This window comes from Alligator mississippiensis, chromosome 2, assembly GCF_030867095.1.
Source record: "Alligator mississippiensis isolate rAllMis1 chromosome 2, rAllMis1, whole genome shotgun sequence".
NCBI lineage: Eukaryota > Metazoa > Chordata > Crocodylia > Alligatoridae > Alligator > Alligator mississippiensis.
Window position 1 is genome coordinate 50819272 of NC_081825.1, and position 21715 is coordinate 50840986.

The following is a 21715-nucleotide window of genomic DNA, read 5'->3' on the forward strand; positions in this document are numbered from 1 at the left end:
CCTCACTCCCGACCCACAGTCCCCTAGCCCTGGGCTCCAGCCCCCAGTGTAGGAGGAAGAGGGTGGGTGTGTGGGGGAGAGAGGGGCACAGGCCAAATGTGGGGGGGCAGCGAGGGGTACAGCCAACACTTGGGTAGTCCTCTAGGTGGGAGGCACATGCCCCACCAGATTTCTGCACCCACAACAGGGTGCGGGACTAGAGCTGGGTCAGAAGAGCCCTAGGCAGGAGCTGCCTCCACAGCCCGATGGGTGGGACCCAGCATGGGAGAGAGAAAGCGCCACCATGGCCTCCAGGGTAAGGTGTGGCAGCGGGAACTGTAGGTGCAGAAATCTGGTGTGGCACGTGCCCCCCCATACATTGCCTGTGGCTCTCCCTCACAGATTTACCTGGAGGGAGCTGCTCTCCACCACTGCCTGGATGCCACATGCATATGTGCACGCATACATATATGTGGCACCCCCTGCTTCCCACTCCCCCCAGCTTCAAGCAGCCCTTTGAAGGCTGGAACTCTGCCAGCCTGTAAGGGGAAACCCACAGTTTCTTGTGTTTTTCTCCTGTAAACGAGAAAATCTGCGTTTTTTCCACAGCAAACGGATCCCTGATAATGATCCCAATGGCTGCAAGCCTGGAGTCTGACTTATACATGGGAACCAGGGAATGCAATAGCTACTGCCAGCTACTACAAGAGGCATACTGAACCAGACACATTTAAATCAGTGGGGTGGATGATTTGGGGATGGGGCAATCCCCTCAACTTGTCCATGTTCCTGACTACAGGCACTAATTTAACTACCTAGATTGTCTATGTATTCACATGTATATTTGCCTGCTTCTGTTTGGATCAGCTTCCAAGGTTTGCTAGTTCAGGAACACTAGCCCTTATTTTGCATTTCCACTCAAGCAAAGCCCTAATGGGTGCATCCAGACAAGTGTGCACGTGGTTTTTCCCAGGGACAAACAGCAAGGGCACAATATGTGCCGCTACTACTTGTCCCTGCAGAAAGGCCCACGCACATATGCTCTGTCATATGGCAAGTTGCCCCAGGTGGGGCCTGGGGTTCTTAACTGGGGGACTCCTAGGGCTTCAGCAGTGGTGATCCAGCACATGGATACTGGCTGGCAGCGAGAGCGTGGCTTCAGCTGGCCAGGCTCCAGTTCTGGGCGGTGCACACTGCCATCATGTGCACCATCCTGCTTTTTCCAAGCAAGGGTTTTTTTGACACTGGGGTCTCCCAGTGTCAAAGTACATCCCCCATGCTGGAAATAAGCAATGTGGGGAATGCCTGCATGTGCAGCGTATGCGGTACGGCAGATGGGTCTGCTGCACTACATACTGCACATGCATGCTCATCTGAACCTGCTCATGAAAGCCAATCATGGTCTTGCCTAAACAAAGTTGGCAAATTATAAAATAATTGAATTTAAACCTACTACTAGAGCAAATTTAAAGTGATGGCATGTATAGTACTTGACTAATACTATTTAACTATGTTCTTACCAGTTTTCAAGACACTCAATTTGAAAGGCATTCTACAAAACAAATTAAAAAAAAAAATGAAAAAAAAAAACAAACCGCTTGAGTTCATAGGACAACAGTTATACCAGCAAAATATTGCAGTAGTCCAGTAAGTATTAGGGTACTTCACAAAGATTAATTTTATGGGGGTAAAGATTAAGATAAATGTCTTTGTTAAAATGGAAGAAGTGAGTCTTCAAAAAAAATCTTCAGTAAGAAAGTGGTCTCATGGACCAGCTCAGATGATTTCCATAGACATGATGATGATGGAAAAAAGCCCAGAGAAAGTATGAGACAAAAAATAAATAAGGTATGAACATGAGAGAACAGAAAAGGTGAGAGAGAGAAGAAAAAAAAAAGGAGCCAAGGGTAAATAAGTAGGAGAAAAGGACAAGTAACTTTAATTTGATGTGGTTATTCACCCTACACAAAGTCATGTTAGAACAGAACTCAGGTTAGCACTGGCAGTTTCTCTGTCACAAGGACAAAATCTCTTGTTAAAAAAGAAAAGCAGCAAAGAAACCCCTTTGTATTAGCCCTACCTTTAACTCCACTCCCCCCACCCCAAGTCTGCCAGAATACAAGAGCGTGGCATACTCCTGACTGCAATCAGATGCTTCTGGATAATGAAGTTGCTGCTCTTCGTTGGCAGCCACATCTGTTCTGTCAAAAGGATATAAATGATTTAGTAAACAACACAACAAATAAATTGCTGTTGGTATGACAGGCCAGCAAAGAATACAAGCCAGGTTGCAAACTGAATCCTAATGCTATCCATCCTGTTCACATTTAAAGATGCAGAAAATGACACCTAAATGCAATATTCTGCTATAAGATGGACAAAGGAAATGAGAAGTAAGAGAAAGCTGGAGAGAAGGGCATACTGATGGAATTAAATTGTCTTTTAAACAATATTAGCTTTCCTGACAGAAATAGGCAAGGAGAAACTGGGCATGCCCACATACACTTTGAGCAGGTGCCAAGATGAAGGTAATGTAATGGTACAAGGGCAGAGTAAGAGTCTCCCATAACCACATGAAGTGCAATCCAGAGAGAAGCTGAGAGAATTCCACTCCCATACGCAGTAAGAAAATACAGAAGTCAGTGTCTATCAGGACAGGATGGTTGGATTATAAACAATTTCTCTGGATCTAAAGCCATCCTTAGGCTACCTAGGCAGGAGAGGGGGAGGGATAAGGTTTTTGCTAATTTTATTACTGAAAGGCAAAAAACAAATATATAGGAGAATGCATAAGAGAAACAATGCAGCTGAGGGAAGGTGGTTGTTGCAAGAATAGAAGCCCTGGTCCAGGTAAAGAACTCTTCCCCCCAGCTTTATCATTTCCATCCTACGTTGTACTGAGTCTTTTCTCCTTTCCCTCCTCCCATGACTTCATATGGAGAGGACTTCTTTCCTGTATTGTTTTGCTGCCTTTCAGAGGGGGATGTCATCAATACTTTGCTGTTCACAAATACAGAACGAAGCAAAAACAAAGAATGATGTATTAATATGCAAAAGTCAGAGGAAGGAAACTTTAAACCTCCTTCCCCTCAAGGGTATAGCAAAAATCCCATAGTGTATCTGGCTTCAGAGAACAGTAGGCAAAGGGAGAAACAAGGAATGATATACAATAATATTATAAGGAGCATCTGACAACCTCAGAATTTAGAAAATATAGACCTAGAAAGGAAATTAACAGATTTACATCAAAAAATGGAATTTAAAAATCCATAATTTTGGACCTTCAGAAGGGGTTTACACATTTAGAGTCTCTCTGGCAGCTGGTTTTGCAGGGGGAAGGCTTTAAGTGCAGTTTTACATGTGCTCTGGAGGTGTAGAGGGAGGGCGCTTTAAATCAGAGCTGCTCCAAGAGCCGCTCTAATTAAAGCACCTGGAGCATCTCGTGTATTAGCATCCCCAGGTTTCAAAATGATGGCAGGGGCACTTTATCTAAAGTGCTCCTGCTGCCATTTTGAAGCGCAGGGATGCTGATACACAAGACATGAAGGCTGGCTGGAGCATGGTAATTACCATGCTCCAGTAGACTTAATTAATCGGAGCAGATTAATCAAGTCTGCTCCAACACACTCCAGCAGATTCAATGAATCGAGTCTGCTCCAACGTGCTACGATTACAGCTTTTAAGTTATTTTTAACAACCAAACTCCTGCCTCGTGTGCAGGCACCCTAAATGACTAACAGTAGTAACAACCAGTTCTAGTGTGTCGTATATCTATTGGTGGTAGTACAGTCATCAGAATTTCCTTCTGGTTTTAACAAAGGAGGCAAATATTAAGGTTCATCTTATCAGAAATAGTTCAGCTACCTGTAATATACACATGGTAAACTATTTCCAGAAAACTAAAGTTACTAAAATTTTCCACAGATAATCATCTAAACTACTTTTAACAAAGCCAAGCCCATATATCCATGTTTTAATTTGAGTTGGTCCGGGGAGGGGGGGGGGGGATGACAGCGAGATTACTACTATTTGTTAAGCAGCAATAGTTTCCTCAGCACATTACTAACCTCAGAACTGGGAGATAGAAAGAAGTCCAGCTGTCTTGTACTTTTAGATTAACTTGTGGGGAACAGTTCTTTCTGAGCCTTAGCTCAAAGGATGCAAGAGGTCCCTAATGAACACATGGGTTACAGAGGATTGGAGTGATCTTACGAAGTTTCTTAAGTATGTGAAGTACTCTGGCATGTTTCTCAGGTTCACTAGGGCTTCTTTTCTCCTGCAGGTTACAGTGGGTCCATAAGAAGGGAAGGGAAGGGAAGGGAAGGGAAGGGAAGGGAAGATGTCTCCCTGATTTCTCTTCTCCTTCCCTCCCACCTATGCTATCCTGAAGATTAAATATAGAAAATATCTTATAGGTTAGATCCTGCCCACTGGCCCCATCTCTTTTGCACCAATGGAAAGCTTACTCAAAAAGATGTTTGGGGTTTACCCTTGGGTAAGGGAATCCCTAAGTAGCTCTTCACCTGTTCTTAACCTCCTTGCTAAGCTGGATATTGAGCATTTCGCTAAGAAAAATGCAGAAATGGCAACATCTGGAAATGACTGGGTGCATTGCTGAGGAAACAGGGAAGGCCTCACTATGATAGCTAAGTATTCTGCACAGCAAAGAAGGAAATACGGTAAGAGTGATGGCAATGAAAAATGAAGAGAAGAGGAAAAGATGGAAGGATGCAATCAGGAAAGACAGGAACAGACTAGGGGTAAGAACAGCAGAGGCCACTGACTGAACATATGAAGAAAGAAGATTGGTTCTACAGGTGACAGGGACTAAAGGGCCAAAACAAGAGAGATTAACTATTTGATTTATTGACTTGACATTTCATAACTTGAGACAAATTACTGATGTTGACATAAGTGGCCCTTTAGCGCAAGTATCCACAGAAAACCTGCCTCATGGCAGCCAAAGAAGAGCTGAACACAGTAAGTCAGTACTGCCTCAAATGTATTTCAGCCAAAAGACATCTGCAGAATAGAATTTTCTATTCATTTTATAGTACCGGTGTTTACTATAAAATAAGAATCATATTATATGTTAGGGTTACTTTTTAAGGGAAAAAACAAAAAACAAACAAACAAACAAACAAAACAAAAAAAAGTTTTACTTTGGCAATGCTTCAAAGGCAGCCTTTGTCTGCAATACGCAAGTGAGAACATTAACTGGGGCAGCAAGATCTGATATCCAAACTATGCAATTACACAGGAGTCTGCACTTACTAAATCTTAAAATGTTTTGTTATGCTTCTAATTATGGGAGGGTTTATTAAATGTGGCCTTCCCACTGTGATGGGGAAAGCAGAAACAGGAGGGCAAGCAACAGGGAAAGAAGAAAGTGGAGAAGCAGGCAGTCTGACTCCGGCCACTTTTCTCAGCCTCTGCCACTTACCTCATGCAGCTGCTCTGGCTCCAGCTCTCGCCTGGTGTATGAAGGTCGTGGTAGCTCCACCCTTGGCCCTTGTCTTAGCCCTAGCCCTGGCAGCAGCTCCGGCCCCGATTTGGGGCACATGGTGGCTGTGGCTCCAGCCATGGGCCCAGATCACGGCTGAAGATGGAGCCACAGCAACTGCCTGCTCCAAGCCAGTATTCAAATCTAAGACTAGGCTTCTTCCCCACTCCCTCCCCTTGTTGAATGGAGGGGGGGGGGGGAACACCATATTAGATTTGAATAAATATAGTAATCAAGATAGGACCTTCTTGTACTGAAGGATTATAAACATATTGGTTAATAGTCATGTTCACCACTTTATGGCACCTAAGCACAGAAGACCTCTAATCCTAACAACAATCCCTGTGAAATAATAAAACTAGAGCACAACCCCCCCCAAAACCTGCATGTGAATTAAAAGTTAAGCTATTTCTATTAAAACATTCTAAAGCAAAACTATTTTTTTATTTTGCAGTACGTAAACAGCAAGTAGAAAAAAAAAATAAAAAGAAATGGAAAAACAAAGAAACAGTCTATAAACATTTCTATATCTTCCCTAAAAGTTTACCTTTGAGTAACCTAAGCAGGCCTAACTACTCTAGACAGCCCTAGTAAATGCCTGCATTTCAGGGTGGTTCCTTGAAATACCACCACACTCCCCTTAAGAAAAATTCCATTTGAAGCCTTCCTTTTTCTGTGCACTTGAGCTTCACCTTTCTTGTCAAAACCAGTTGAGCAGGTTGACTGGAGCTAGACTTAAAATCATACAAGCCAACAGATCTGGCATTGTCTCTTAACAGCTCCTAAGCGTTTGCCAAGGTATGTCTTATCTCAAGACATTCTTCTTCCTGCTTGTTCCCCAATCCCTAGAGACCCCTATCAAATGACATCAATATATTCATACAGTAACCATCCTAATAACTCAGTCAACATACAGTATTATTATTATTAATACATTATTAAGAGCATCTCTAAATCATCAGTCACTAATGTGGTTATTAAATAATACCTGTAATATTTATGAAGTTGTAGTAACAAAAATAAAATTTCTGGCTTTTTGTTGCTCAGTGGACATAGCCAGAAGCCAACATTTACTTCAGAATTATATACCTTAAGTGGCTGCAGTAGAGTTTTTTGCTATTCGAAAGTGCAATATCACTTGACCAAAGGGCTAACCCTGAATCAATGCACTTCAGATAAACTGCCTGCATATTTACAAAAAGATAATCCAATAACATTAAAAGCAGCTACACAACTTCAAGAGCCATAGAACAGAATAACATCTCCCAGTTAACACAAACTGATGCAATACCCCTGTGGAAATTTCATGGGACTGAGATATGCACAATTAATTCACATGTTGCTATGTAACCAAGGGAAGGAAAAAAAGAACTTGCACAAGTAATCAAATGGAATAAATGATAGAAAGTTAATTTTTTTTTCTAGTTGCATCTTCCAAGGAGGTGTTAGAGGCAGAAGTAAAGGACAGCCTAAAAAAAATAATTAAGTAAAGCCTACTTAATTTGGAGTAATATTTATTTAATTTGGAGTAACCTTTTGTTACTCCAAAGGTAAGGTGGTGCCAAGTTTTGATGTAAGGCATGAATTCAACCTCTTTGCTATACAAAGAATAATGGATCCTTTCCAAAACTACATTGTTAGTTTTCTTAATACAGAATAAACTGCCTGAGAATTTACAAGTAAACTGGTTAATTGGGTTTATATTAAAATGAGAATTTTAGAATCTGAAGTCAGACTTTTTGAAAAAGGAAAATTTTGCTGCAGGTTACTTTCTACTTAGCACTGAGCAAAACTTGTGCGCAGGCAGTTACTGAAAAGCAGCTGATAAATGGCAAAAACCCTTCCCCTAAACACCATGGTAAACTAATTTTATGTCTATACCATCAATAACAAAACAATACAACCTTATCAAACCTATCATACAGCTAATACCAACTGAGATCTCATTCATCTGAACACACATTTTATAAGTATTTTTTCTTCATTAGTCTTCATAATTAAAAACTTTTCTTTCAGCAAAAACCTAAAGTATATCTTGTTGTAACAATCTTTAAAGTCTGATAAGAATCCAAATATACTAAAATGCTGTAATCATAACCATGTAGAAGTTTTTGCAAGGGATTATCATAGGGCTGAGCTCAGGTTTGCTTTGGGACCTATCTGATCATTTTTACACCTTTGAAGGTATTTGTATTTCTCTTAAATCTAACCAGTCTGAACTTCCTGGGTTAGTGTTTGTTTTGAGGATAATTATAATACCCCTTTCTATACTTTATCCTAAAGCAGTGTTTTCCAAACTGTAGGGAAAGATTCCTAGGTGGAATACATGCAAATCAAGACAGCATTCAGCAGCACACTTCCATTTCAGCCACTACCGGCACCCTACTTCAGCTATTGCCACTCCTTCCCTTTTCTGCCAATTGCCAATGAAGCAGGGGGAAGGCTTTGAAGCCAGTGCTGTAAGCTGAAAGGGGGGGGGGGGGGCTGGAGGGGCAGGCATGGCTGATTTTAGTACAGTGAGGCACAATCCATAAGGTTTGGGAAATGCTAAAATATCGACATACTTACAAATTTAACAGTATTTTAGCATATTTTACAACTATAAAGGATACAGTTGTAAAATACAAGGTAGAGTATAAAATTTAAAGCATGGGTTTCAAAGTTATGATCCTCAACCCAAATCTGGCTCATGGAGCTGTCGTCCAGCCTGTGGGATTCCCTATAGGGCCAAAAATTTGGCAGCAGGACAAGTCATGGTAGAGTTGCAGCAATTAATGCTGCTGCAGCTTGTCCCACCATCAAAATGTTCAGCTCACTGAGGAACCCCACTGGCCACAGTGTGGAGCAAGCGGCGTCATCTGGCCCATGGACCTACCTCTACAGTCAGGAATTTAATAGTGGGAGGAATGATGGTTGCCTTGGCTCCATCAGTCACAGCAATTAACACCACCACCAAATTTCCAACCCTGAAGGCAGCCTTATGGGCCAGAAGACAGGGCCCCCAAGCAAGCTAGATAAATTTGACATCCTTGATTTAAAGAGTTAAGACAGGTACAGAGGCAGGCATTCTGAGAACGTACCATGGAAAAAAATATCAATAGCTTAGAGCAGCAACTCCCAAACTATGGGTTATGACCCCAAATGGGGTTGCGATAAATGTGCAACCTGAGATTTCTGCGCCCACAGCGGGGTTGCAGGGCTGCAGCCAGGCAAGACCAGCTCCAGGCAGGAGCCACCTCTGTGGCCCAGTGAGTGGGTCCACTGTGAGACACTGGAGTGTTGTAACACCATGGCCGCCAAGGTGAGGCACGGCAGCAGTGGTGGCGTGGAATTGTGTCCATGCTGCTGCTGAGTGAGCAGCAGGAGGCACCTCAGCTTGGCAGCCATGGTGGTGCAATGTGGTACAGTGCTCACTCCCTCCTGTGCCAGGTCCTGAGGGCAGCAGGGCGGGGAGCCCCAATCCTGGAGCAGGCAGCCCACATCTTCCCCTTGCTCCCCATGGACACTGCTCCGGCAGTGCTGCCCACAGGGGAGGGGACACGGTGGGGTGGGGGAAGCTGGATTCTGTACTCTACTCCGGCCACAGCAGCTGCCAACTTCTATGGGTGGCACCTGGAAATCAGGTGCTGTTGGGGGGGAGGGAAGGGCAGAGGGCTGTGGGTGGGGAGTGACGGGCCATGCTGAGGAAATGGGGTCATGCTGAGGAAGAGTTTGGGAAGCACTGGCTTAGAACGTGGGTGGATTTTGAAAAGGGGGGTCCAGATAATGTTCCTTATATCATACAAACACATATTTTTCTCTAGTTAAAAAGAAACTAGGAACTTTACCAATAAGGTAGGGGCCTCTGGCTATATTATTTAGTTTAAGATTGAAACAAAACAAAAAAACAACTTTACTGGAATGTGCATTAATTTTCTATATCATATAATAGGTATAAAACCATAATAAATAGAGGTACATCGATACATCGGTCCAATATTGGATTGGTGCCAATATGAAGAAAATTGTCTATATTGGATATTGTCCCAACGGGGCGATAATTTGGCCGATAAATGCCCATGCTGTGCAGCTGCAGTGCAGCACAGAGCAGAGCTGGCAGTGTAGGGAGCTGCCCCCAGCTGGTCAGTCAGAAGGGGGGTGGGAAGGGAAGGAGCATGGGGGGCAGATCAATGCCCCCACAGTGAGGGAGGGGGCAGGCGCTGCACAGCCAAGGCAGGGGGGGTTGTGGGACAGAGGTGTGGTTCATGGGGGGCTGCTTGCACCCCAGGAGGGCAGAGGGGGGGCAGGGGGAGGGGGAAGGTGTGCCCCTGGATCTGCACAGTGTGGGGCAGGCTGCACCTGCAGGGTGGAGCCAGAGCCAGCACAGTGTGGCTCTTCTCACAGGGGCAGGGTTTGGAGCAGGCTCCAGCAGTGCTGGGAGGAGGCTGCAGCCACACCAAATTTCACTGCAGCTAAGCTCCCATCCCTGCGCTGCCTGGCACAGCCCTGGCTGAACGCCTTGCCTCCAACCAAGTGCCAGGAAAAGCCAGGGCTGTGCTGGGTGGTAGCATGGGGCTGAGAGTAGAGCAAAATCTGGGGTGGCTGCAGCCTCCTCCCAGTGCCCACTCTGAGCCCACACTGTGCAAGAAGTTCCCCGTGCAGTGCCACCTCTGGCTCCACCCCACACCTGCAACCTGCCCTGCGCCGTGCAGATCCAGGGGTACCTGCCCTTGTGCACCCACCCTCCCGGTTTGCAAGCAGCGGCGGGAGCTGCCCCCACCCTACGAGCTGCACCTCTGTCCCACACCCCCTGCACCCCAGTTGGACAGTGCCTGCCTCTGCCCCCTCCCTCACTGTGCGGGGGCACTGATCTGCCCCCACATCCCTTCCCTCCCCTTCCAACACAAGGGACTTACCAGCTGATGGCAGCTGTATTGGATCAGTATCGGCCGATATGCCTCCTTAAATGTCGGCTATTGGTATCAGCCCCCAAAATCTCTATCGGTGCACCCCTAATACCAAACTACACAAAAATAAATCAAACTGTTGTTTCTTTTGTCCTGTAGTCATTTGAATGAAATGCTCATCTTTTTTTCAGATTCATAAAACAAAAATCAAGCCCATCTTGGGCACCTTGACTGTGCATCCAATGCTTCATTGAAAGTCATTTCCATGCTTGAGTTAATGTTCACTTCAGTTAAGGTTTCTACACCTTAGTTAAGGTTTTTAGCTAGAGCTAAAAAACCATCTTCACTGATGTGAGGTAGGAGCTATGTTACTAGAAGCAGCTAACAGACAGTAGGATTACAGAAGGGTTGGCTTGATAAGTGGAACATCAAGACCATTAAAAAAAGAGAGAGGGCTGTTAACACCTATGGAATGAAAAATTTAGAATGAATCAGGTAGATTATAATGGACCATGAAGTCAAGTGACTACTTCATTGCTGCCTGAATAGAAATGCTGTTATTACTGCCAGGTAGTTGGTTTTAAATTTTGCATGGACCAGGAATCCAAGGGAGATCAACTGCATGCCTCCTGGATCCACCCCTGGCTTAGGGCACTTTTGTAACTTTTTCATGACAAAAACATTCTCAATAGCCATCTGTAATCAGCCGTGTCAGTCTCTGGCCAATCTCTTGCCCTTCCCTGGTTGACTAGCCACTGCCGTACACTTCTGGAGTGACAGTTTGGCTTCCTATGCTGGCTAACAAAAGGTGCCAACTATTCTCGCCTGCCATGACTTTCGTGTTAAAACTTTGTTAAGGGAGGGAGTTCTTACACCCTACAATTTCGGCTCCCATCAGCCACACAGGCATCGTCAATTGGGGCTCCACCTCCCCTACATCCTACCTAGTGCCAACCTAGTGCCTGCATCTCTTCTGGAACATGTAAACCACACAGCTCCAGTCAAAGTCCTTAACAACTCTAAATACCATTATTGGTACAATATCTCTGTTGCCCACAAATGCTGGGCTGTAGCACTCCTCAATAATTAAGTCCAATAGCCCAGACACGGGCATGGCTATTCAGGGCAGTCCCAAAAAGGGGATCAGAGCATGCAATGAATTGTGCTCATTGCTCCCTTACGGTTTTGCCGTCCTCCTTTTTCCCCCTCTTGCTTACAGGGCTCTCTGTGTTCCAGTTCCAGTCGTCTGGCTCTGGCTGCCATGTCGGTTCTCTGGATAAGTTTTCTGGCTCCTCCAAGCCAGTCTAGTAGGAAGCCTTCTCTGTGCTGGCTCCCACCAATTGCCCATGTTGGGGCAACCCTTTGCTGTGTGCTGCTCTTCAGTGTGGGGAACTCACTTCCAGTTCCCCAGCTGTTTAGTTCCAGGCCATTTTTATGCAGGTGTGCCCAATTCATCCCTTCAAATCAACACCAGCTCATGAAGTGCTTCCATGCCGGTGCCGTTTGTTCTTTTTCCAGCCTCGCCACTGAGGATGCCAACTGGCTCTTTGACTGCTCTGGCGCTCTCAGTAAGTTTCTAGTTGTGGTAGGTGCCTTCCTCCCTGCCACATGGTCCAATCATACAAGATGCTGAAGGTTGCCTGTAAAATCCCAAGTCCCTTAGCTCCCACTGGCTTCAATTCATTGGGAGTACTCAAATTGGCATAAAATTAAGCTATGGAATCTAATTTCCAGAAGCAGTACTGCACCTAGAAATCTCAAGAGAGCTGTGGAAGTTCAGCACCTTTGAGAAACATTTTAAGTCAGGGGTGGGGAAAATGCAGCCCATCAGGCCATTCTATTTGGCCCATGGGGCCCCTAAAAAATTTAGAAAAATTAATATTAATCTGCCCTGGGCTGCCTGTCATGCAGCCCTCAATGGCTTGCCAAAACTCAGTAAGTGGTCCTCTGCCCAAAATAATTGCCCGCCCCTGTTCTAAGTGCTTACTCCAAGTCTGATTTATTGTGTTGGACTGAACCACAGAATATTGACTCATTAAGATGATTTTAATTGAAATGCAAAAGCCCCTGAAGTGCTGGATGAGTGCTGGGGACTACTGAAAGCCTCTTGTCAAAATTTTGCCACTCATTATTTGTGAATGATTTTCTGGCCTCTGAAAAAGTCACTGCCTTTTTGGATCCAGCTGAATGACCTGACAATTACAATTTTCATAAATATTTAAACAGCAGATGTTTTGCCTTTTCAAACAGAAAAGAATGCACCAAACACATTTTTAATAAATAAGGTTGCCCATTCCTCCTTACTGTATCAATCTCAACCCCCACATTCTCTTCAATAAAACTTAAGTGTTCAGCTTTTATTAATAAACTTTTTTTTTTAAAGGAACAAAGCACAAATGCTTCTTGCAAAAGGGCAGCTTAATATAAACTTGTTGTCCTTCTTCCTCAATTGTGAGTGGGAGAAAGTAGGCTTTATGTAATGAGAAAACAAATTAATAGATAGCTATTTCCAGCCACACACACTTGGGACATAGTATTAGTCAGAAGAGGCATTATACACCAGGACCCTTCATTAGAGTATTGTTAGCATATCTTTGGGGAAAAGGGCCTGATCATGCAAGGTGCCAAATGCTTGTTGTCTCCATTGTTTCACTAGAAGTCAATGTGATCATTACCTTAAAAAGGTATTAATTTCAGCCCTAATACAAGAATGCGATAAAATTAACCTACCAAAAAAAGTAAACCAGCTATAGGTAATTGCAAGTGTAAACATATTTAAAAACAGCCAAACTATATTTAAAGTTGTAACCATATTTCCCAAACTGGGCACACCTCACAATTATCAGTTTTTTTCCTGAATGTATTTTCTACTTAGAAAAAATCCTTAGTTTTTATAAAGTGTTTTTCTTCCAGAGAGCTTCTTGTTCTAAAGATGAAGAATCATCATCCCCATTTTACAGATAAGAAGCTAAATCATAGTGAGGCAAAACAACTTGCCCCAAAATTACTCAGCAAATCGATGGATGAATCAGAAATAGAACAAGGAAATCCTGAGTCCCCATGACAATATCTCAACTCTGGCATTTTTAAATTTTAATATCCTCAGTCTTCTAAATCTAGATCTTCTTCCTGCAAATATATTTCTCTGGCAGTGGCTTTCTACAGGAATGCCACAAGAGCCTTACACCACTGCTGCTACAACTGGATGAAACAGCCAGTGCACCTCCTGCAAAGTCAATCTGGGAAGGCCTGTGGCAGCCCTTTCTAGTCTGACTCTGCATGCTCCTCCTGGAAACAGAGGCACATAGGGCACATGGAACTATCCCACATACCTGTTTCCAGCAGGAGTACGGGGTAGATCAACTGGGAAGGCATGTGGCAAGAGCAGGCCCTTCTGTCTGCTTTAGGTTTACCAGATAACACTAATGCAGGCAGGAGTGTATGCTCCTGTGCAGCAGCATAACTAGGTGGGGACAAGAGGCACACCAGCCCTCGGTGCCAATTTAGGGAGGGTGTCAGACTAGTGCCATCCTCCCCCCAGTCTCTGCTATGGCAAAAAACAGCCCTTCTACCCCAACCCTTCCTTGCCCTATCCAAGGCAGTTGCAGCAGTTGTCTGCAGCAATATCACTCTGGCTGAGAACCACTAAGCTAGTATAACAAGGGTTCTCAACCAGGGAATACCAGATTCTAAAAACTTACAAAGGGATGCCCTGAATCTAAAAAGGTTAAGAACCACTGGTCTATGAGAAGTTTTACACATTCAGCTAGAGTTCAAATGTTTGAAGGATTAGGGCTTGAACCTTTACACAGACTGATACAGGTTATGTAGCAGTACAAAAGCAGCTGGAGAGATATATGCTGTTCAAATGAAACCCTGTTGAACAACTTACATGGAAAGTTATTTGCAACTTGTCAGTTAAAACCACAGTGAAAATTATCAAAGTACTAGAGAACTGCTCATCAAGAATGACTGGAGGGGCGGAGGGGGGGAAACAGAGCACCGCCATCCATCACCCTGAAGTGCTGCTGCCCCCCAGGAGTGTGGGGGGGGGGGGGGGGGGGGGGCCGCTTCCCACCACTCTGCATCCGGCCATGCGTCACCCCACCCCTGGCCTCATGCCACACCCCTCACACCCATGGGCAACTGGTGCCTCCTGAGTCAGGGGGAAGCACTTGCCCCCCCCCACCCAGTAGACAGTCAGCAACTGGGTGGGGGATGGGGAAGGGAGAGTCCCCCGCAGCCAATCCTGCCAACTCGCAAGGGAGTGCGATCAGCTGCAGGGGGACTGCTTCTCCTGGCACCCCCACCCCCCAGCCAGTGCTCTGAGGGGGGGCAGCAGTCCTCTTGCCTGCCCCCCACCCCCCCCCCCCCAGCCCAGGAACACTGGCTGACAGGGGGTGCACCAGCGCTCTCAGGGGGTGCATGTGCATCCACTTGCATTCCTTATGTATCACCACTGCTCACACCCCCCAGCCCCCTGCCTAGTATCCAGCCCCACACCACCCTCCCCCACTCTGCATCTGGCCCTGCACCTCCCAGGAGCAGGGGAGGACACAGGGGAGGGGGAAGCTTGTATGCAGCAGTGGCTCCTGCCACCACCTGCCACCCCATGCTGCCGCCGCTGCACATCCAGCCCCACTTCATTCCCAGAGCGGCAGCAGCATGGGATGGTGGGTGGTGGCGGCGGCTGCCACATGCAAGCTTCCCTAGACATGGGGGCAAGGCCAGCAGTGCTGGCCTCGCCCCCCGGTTCTGTCTTCTCTGTCCCTGCCATCATAGCAGTGCTCCACTGTCCCACTCCATCCCTACCGTTTCCTGTGGGGCACTCTGGTTGTTTCAGTAAGCATTGTAATTAGCTGCCAAGACAACCAACCAGAGTGCTCCAAGAGCGTTATGGACAGACGGACAGAGACAGATGGACTAAGCCCTTTATATATACAGAATCATTCTACATACATATTACAAGCAGAGGCAGACCCTGTTTAACCAGGGAGTCTGAAATTGCTGCCTAGTCAGCCGTGGAAAGAAAAAAAAAAAGTGTCCTCATGTTATCCTTACCAGATTGATCAACCTTCTCATTGCATGTTCATGAGTACAAATGCATTCACAGGGATCAAATCCGCCTTCTGCCATGATTATGTGGATAAGCCAGAACCTAATGGCAAACACCTAGAAAGGAACAAAAATAGAAGACAATCAACCATCTTGTACCTCAGTTTATTTTGTCCATCAAATTTTAGTTCACTTACTGCAAGGGCTGGGAAGAGAAACAAACACAAAACAGGGTAATCTAGTTACTGCTTTCAACAGAAACAATAAAAAAGCTAGCATGTTTGGTTACCTCTTGCTTGAAGTAGCATTTTGCAAGTCTTCCTGGAGAGGTCCAAGTAATTTTTCGGAACTTGTTTATACTCTAGATTTCACACACTGTTATGAAAGATACACTAACGATATACTGTTATGAATAAATCCACAAAATCATGGTCTCTGATCTGCACACTAAGCTTCAGTAGGAACACATATTTCCCTTAGGCTTAAAACAGCATAACCAAGTTAGTCTTGCGTTACCCTCCCTCTTAAGGCTTTTGAATTCTCCCTCTAAGTTAACACAAGTAAAATAATAATAAAACCCTGCAACTTCCTTACCACAGCAGGACACAATGGCCTTGTCTAATGGGAACAGGCAGTGCCAGGTAGAAAAAGGATGGAGTGGAGCTATTGTATTGGAGTTGCTGACACTAATTTTAGATCAAAAGAAGTAGGTCACTTAGTAATACTGAAAAAAAGAAGGGAAAAAGTTAAAAGAAATTATAATGGCAAAAAACCTGGGAAATCAAATCTAGTTTATTCACCTGGCAAAACCAATTTTTCACTATACACTCCAGCAACTGAGGGCATTTTTATCTTTTATTAATATTTTCCTTGGTAGTTTAATCATTTGCAAAAATGGAGAAGAGATTTCCCTAGTTTCCATTCTTATGGATTGGATTTCTGCCCCTACCCCCAAGACACATGGTGTTAGATCAGTTCTGTGGAATGCTGCATTCAGAAGATAACTGCTAACTTAATATCATCAAGGCTAGATTCAGCCTGAGTTTGTGTCAGCCACGCTTAATGCCCAAGCTGGAACAAAGTGCCTGGCTTGGAGACCACAGTAGCAGGAAGTGGCTGCAATCATCTCCACTTCCCAAAACAGACAATGTTACGTAGAAGGTGGGTAAGGGTGACTTGAAGCTGTACTGCTCAGCAATCTCCACCCATACGGTATCTATACACGTTTCAAGGTGGAAAGGGGTGTGTTTTAAAGCAGCTCTCAGGAGCTGTTCTAACTAACACACCCACAGTGTCTTGCGTATTCAGCATCCTACGCTTCAAATTGGCAGCAGAGGCACTTTAACTAAAGCTCATTCCAATTAGAATGCTCCAGTAGACTTGATTAAGCAGACAGATTAATTGAGTCTGCTCTGACACGGAGGACTGGAAAAGGGCCAATGTGGTCCCCATTTTCAAGAAGGGGAGGAAGGAGGACCCGGACAACTATAGGCCAGTCAGTCTCACTTCCATCCTTGGTAAAGTCTTTGAAAAAATTATCAAGGCTCACATTTGCGAGAGCCCAGCAGGACAAATTATGCTGAGGGGAAACCAGCACAGGTTCATAGCAGGCAGATCATGCCTGACTAATCTAGTCTCTTTTTATGACCAGGTTACAAAACGCCTGGACACAGGAGTAGGAGTGGATGTCGTATACTTAGACTTCAGGAAGGCCTTCGATATGGTATCCCACACCATACTGGTGAACAAGTTAAGAGGCTGTGACTTGGATGACTACACAGTCTGGTGGGTGGTGAATTGGCTAGAGGGTCGCACCCAGAGAGTCGTGGTGGATGGGTCGGTTTCGACCTGGAAGGGTGTGGGCAGTGGGGTCCCGCAGGGCTCGGTCCTTGGACCGATACTCTTTAATGTCTTCATCAGCGACTTGGACGAGGGAGTGAAGTGTACTCTCTGTCCAAGTTTGCAGAGGACACAATGCTATGGGGAGAAGTGGACACGCCGGGGGGCAGGGAACAGCTGCAAGCAGACCTGGATAGGTTGGACAAGTGGGTAGAAAACAACGGAATGCAATTCAACAAGGAGAAATGCAAAGTGCTGCACCTAGGGAGGAAAAATGTCCAGCATACCTACTGCCCAGGAAATGACCTGCTGGGTGGCATGGAAATGGAAAGGTATCTTGGAGTCCTAGTGGACTCCAAGATGAACATGAGTCGGCAGTGTGACGAAGCCATCAGAAAAGCTAATGGCACTTTATCGTGCATCAGCAGATGCACGACGAACAGATCTCAGGAGGTGATACTTCCCCTCTATCGGGCGCTGGTCAGACCGCAGTTGGAATACTGCGTGCAATTCTGGGCGCTGCACTTCAAGAGGGATGCGGATAACCTGGAGAGGGTCCAGAGAAGGGCCACTCATATGGTTAAGGGCTTGCAGGCCAAGCCCTACGAGGAGAGACTAGAGAAACTGGACCTTTTCAGCCTCCGCAAGAGAAGGTTGAGAGGCGACCTTGTGGCTGCCTATAAGTTCATCACGGGGGCACAGAAGGGAATTGGTGAGTATTTATTCACCAAGGCGCCCCCGGGGGTTACAAGAAACAATGGCCAGAAGCTAGCAGAGAGCAGATTTAGATTGGACATTAGGAAGAACTTCTTCACAGTTCGAGTGGCCAAGGTCTGGAACGGGCTCCCAAGGGAGGTGGTGCTCTCCCCTACCCTGAGGGTCTTCAAGAGGAGGTTGGATATGCATCTAGCTGGGGTCATCTAGACCCAGCACTCTTTCCTGCCTATGCAGGGGGTCGGACTCGATGATCTATTGAGGTCCCTTCCGACCCTAACACCTATGAATCTATGAATCTATGTTCAAATTAGAACGCATTGAAGCAAGCGTCCTACATGTACAGGCACAAATAAAGCCTAAGGGCTCTCCACACAAAGCTATACTGTTTTAACCACATCAAGGGAGTCGAGAACAAATTCAAATGTATATAAAACACCTGGACGCCAGCATAACTGCATGCACAATATAAGCTAAACTAATAAAACAATTTTTGTTAAAAAAAAAAAAAAAGGTGATACCAATACTGTACAACATTTAAGTGCAGAGCAAGTATAAATGCTTTTCCTTTACATGGTAGAAACCTTGCTCACCCTCTGTATTAATCCCCTTAGGGAACAAAGAGCCCATCTGTACAAGAAGTGACATTTACAGGTCTCTTTCTCAGTGAGTCTGCCCTTCAGTGGCCTCATCTGTTCTGATTTTTACTTCTTGAAAAGGAAACTGAAAATTGGAAGGGGCACAGGAGAGAGCTACAAAAATGATTCAAGGACTGGACACAATGCTTTACCATAAGGCACCTGAAAAAGCCAATTTGCTTACCTTATTGAAAAAAAATGATTGACAGTTGACATGATTCTAGCACATAAGTGTCTTTGGGTAGAGGAAATATTGGGTACTAAAAAGATCTTAATCTAGCAGACCAAACCAAAACTAGAACCAAAACCTAAAAGCTGATGCCAGACAAAATTTAAATTAGAAATACAGCACAATGCTTCCATTTTATTTTTTAAAGCTGTGAGGGTGATTAACCATTGGAAGAAGGTGGTGAGGAAAGAGGAGAATGTGCTGTCTTTTCATCCATTCAAACAAAACCAAGTACTTTCTGGAAGTATGCTTTACCCAGACACTGATAATGGGCTCAAAACAGGAGTAACCAAGTGAAATGTAACATTTCCAGATACACAGGAGGTTAAATTAGATTACCTAATGGCCTTTCTGACTGTAAATTCTAAAAACAGACATCAGCGAGTTTCTAAAATTCTCCCACAATTAGGAGTACCAGTAGGTATCTGAAGAGATTTAGCTGAAAACATTTCAATGATAAGGCATGTAAACCAGGATATTATTTCTAGCCTATTATGTAAAACAGAGGTAAACATGATTTTTCAGAATGGTGCTGAAGTGGCTTTCTGGTTAGAGCTGTAGGGCACGTCCAGACAAGTGCACATGTGGTTTCTGCTGTAGCAAACTGCATGTGCCACACATGCACACATTCACTATGCTTCCAATTTGCAGGGTAGTGGGATTTTTTGACTCCAGCAGATCCTGGTGTAAAAAACAAACAAACAAACAAACACCATAAAAAAAAAAGAGTAGGATGGCGCATGTGGCAGCAGCGTGCGCTGCCCAAAACTGGAGCCTGGCCAGTCAGAGCCACACTCCAGCTGCCAGGCAGGCACCATGCTCCTGGATCACTGCCACTGCTGCCCCAGTGGCCCCCAGGACCCACAGGTACCAGGGCCCCAGCTCCCCCTACGCTACCCAGAGCATTTTCTCCCATGCTAACCCCATGTGCAGGGGCATGCACCAGAGCAAAAAGCAGTGGCACAAATTTGTGCCACTGCTTTTTTCTCTGCAGCAACTTCACACCCATTCTTGTGGGGACACAGCCTATAGTCCAAGCATAAATACTTGCTTTAACATCTGACAGTTCACCTTAGTAGAGAATTATGTCAATTCCTATTCTGACAGAAAGAATCAAAACAGTATGTAAGTATCATACTGACCTATTTTATGTAGAGATATAAGGATCACGACAAATGCAGCTGAATTAGCATCTGTGGCATAGTGCAGTCAATAAAAGACACTCCCAGATTAAGCAGCAACAATGATAGAGGGGCAAATTAATCCTTAATGTAATCCCATTTAAATGAAGTCATATATTAGGGAACAATTTAAGATTTGTATGTGACCAAGAGGCTGTATCAAGTACATTTGAGAACAATTAAATAAGCCATTATTATGCAATAATTTTTTCTGAGCACCAAGAGATTTTCTGTATGAATTACTAGGTTTTGGATTATGATGAAAAGAGAAGTTAGAAACATTCAACAGCTCATGCTGTATGATGATTTTCGTTAGTCACATCATCCAATCAAATATTTTTTCCCCAATGAAATAATTTAGTCAGCACTGTGTCTGCAAAACATAGGAAAATATTAAGTGATTAAACATTATTAGAATGCTTAGCTTATGGACTTGGATCAGATTTGAGAAAAAGATACTAGTATTCTTGTCATATAAATCAGCAATATTCCTTGGCTCCAACACATCCACTTAGGAAACACCTTGGTATCAAAATCTTATTACAGAATTGGTCAATACATTTCCCCATCTACCTCAGGCTAATCAGAACTGCCTGATCTCACAGTCAATTCCTACCCATTCTTGCCCAATACATAACACTCTTCACTATGGACATTGACAGAAGTGATATTTTGCGACACCACTGGCCTCCTAAAAGTGCTGTATAGCTGTGCCCTGACAAAAGTGCCCAGCTGCAGAGCACTTTAAAAGCTCTCAATCACATAACAAATTAACCCTCATTACATGAGGGTTCAGATGAAGGCACTCCAAAGCAGAGCACCTTCATTAACTTCTGTCAGCACCTGCCTGAGAGCAGAGCTGGGCTGATGCAGCCCAGCCTCACCCTCAGTGCTGTCTTCAGGATGGGAAGGAGAGGGGGGAAGAGAGGTGGGGGAGTTTGCCCAGCCTTCACAGGAGGCAGGGGTGGGTGGTTTGGAGCCCCCTGACATTTTTTCAGCACCTGAAAAAAGAGTTATTTCAAAAGAAAGCCCCATTGCTCTGGGGCTGAGCATGGTTCTACCCTCACTGTGTTCCCTGAAGCACATGGCTCTCCCTTCAGAAGATACTGGTAGAGCACTGGAAGTGATGATGATGCAAGTGTCGCCACACTCATATGTCAGAGGCATGAGCGGCCAGGAAGTCACAACAGGTAGAATAGTCAGTGTCAATAAGACCTTGGGCATGCAAAGGTGGGCCCATGAAGGCATTCATAGATGATGTGGTCGGCTGCCTGAGCTTGAGCACCAGAGTTGCAACCAGCGACGTTGGTGAGGCCCCAAGAGTGCATGCTCGCCTTAAACTGTCCAGCACCCATTCTGAAATGGTTAAGAGCAGTCCAAGCCCTATGGGGCAGTTGCCAGACTGAGGGGCAGAAGCTGGTGTTGGGGATGAAGCTCTTTTAGCCGCCATTCTTGTGCTGCCTATTGCCAGCTCCACTGATGGAAGGGGTCCACGCTGTGGGTGACATGACATCTGCAGATTCAACTAGCTTACTGGCCTGAGTGAAGAACAGGCTCTGAGACTTCAGGAGGCAGTTGGTTTTCTCGCTTGCAGCTAGCTACTAGGCTGGAGTGCAGAGAATGGCCTGGATCTTGGGCTTTGAGGCCTAGAGCCAGGTTGGCAGGTTGCATCTGGATGCCAGGGGGTGGAA

The 21715-nt window shown here is 45.0% G+C and overlaps 1 protein-coding gene across 1 annotated transcript in view; it reads right to left on the reverse strand.

Annotated features, from left to right (window-relative positions):
• Positions 1-21715, reverse strand: part of SMIM14 (small integral membrane protein 14) — an 87553-nt gene that overhangs the window by 37933 nt on the left and 27905 nt on the right. The window contains exon 2 of the mRNA XM_006258474.4: positions 15430-15540. Coding sequence (XP_006258536.1) covers positions 15430-15504 — 75 coding nt within the window. The 5' untranslated portion in view covers positions 15505-15540. The remainder of the gene's footprint in view (positions 1-15429; positions 15541-21715) is intronic.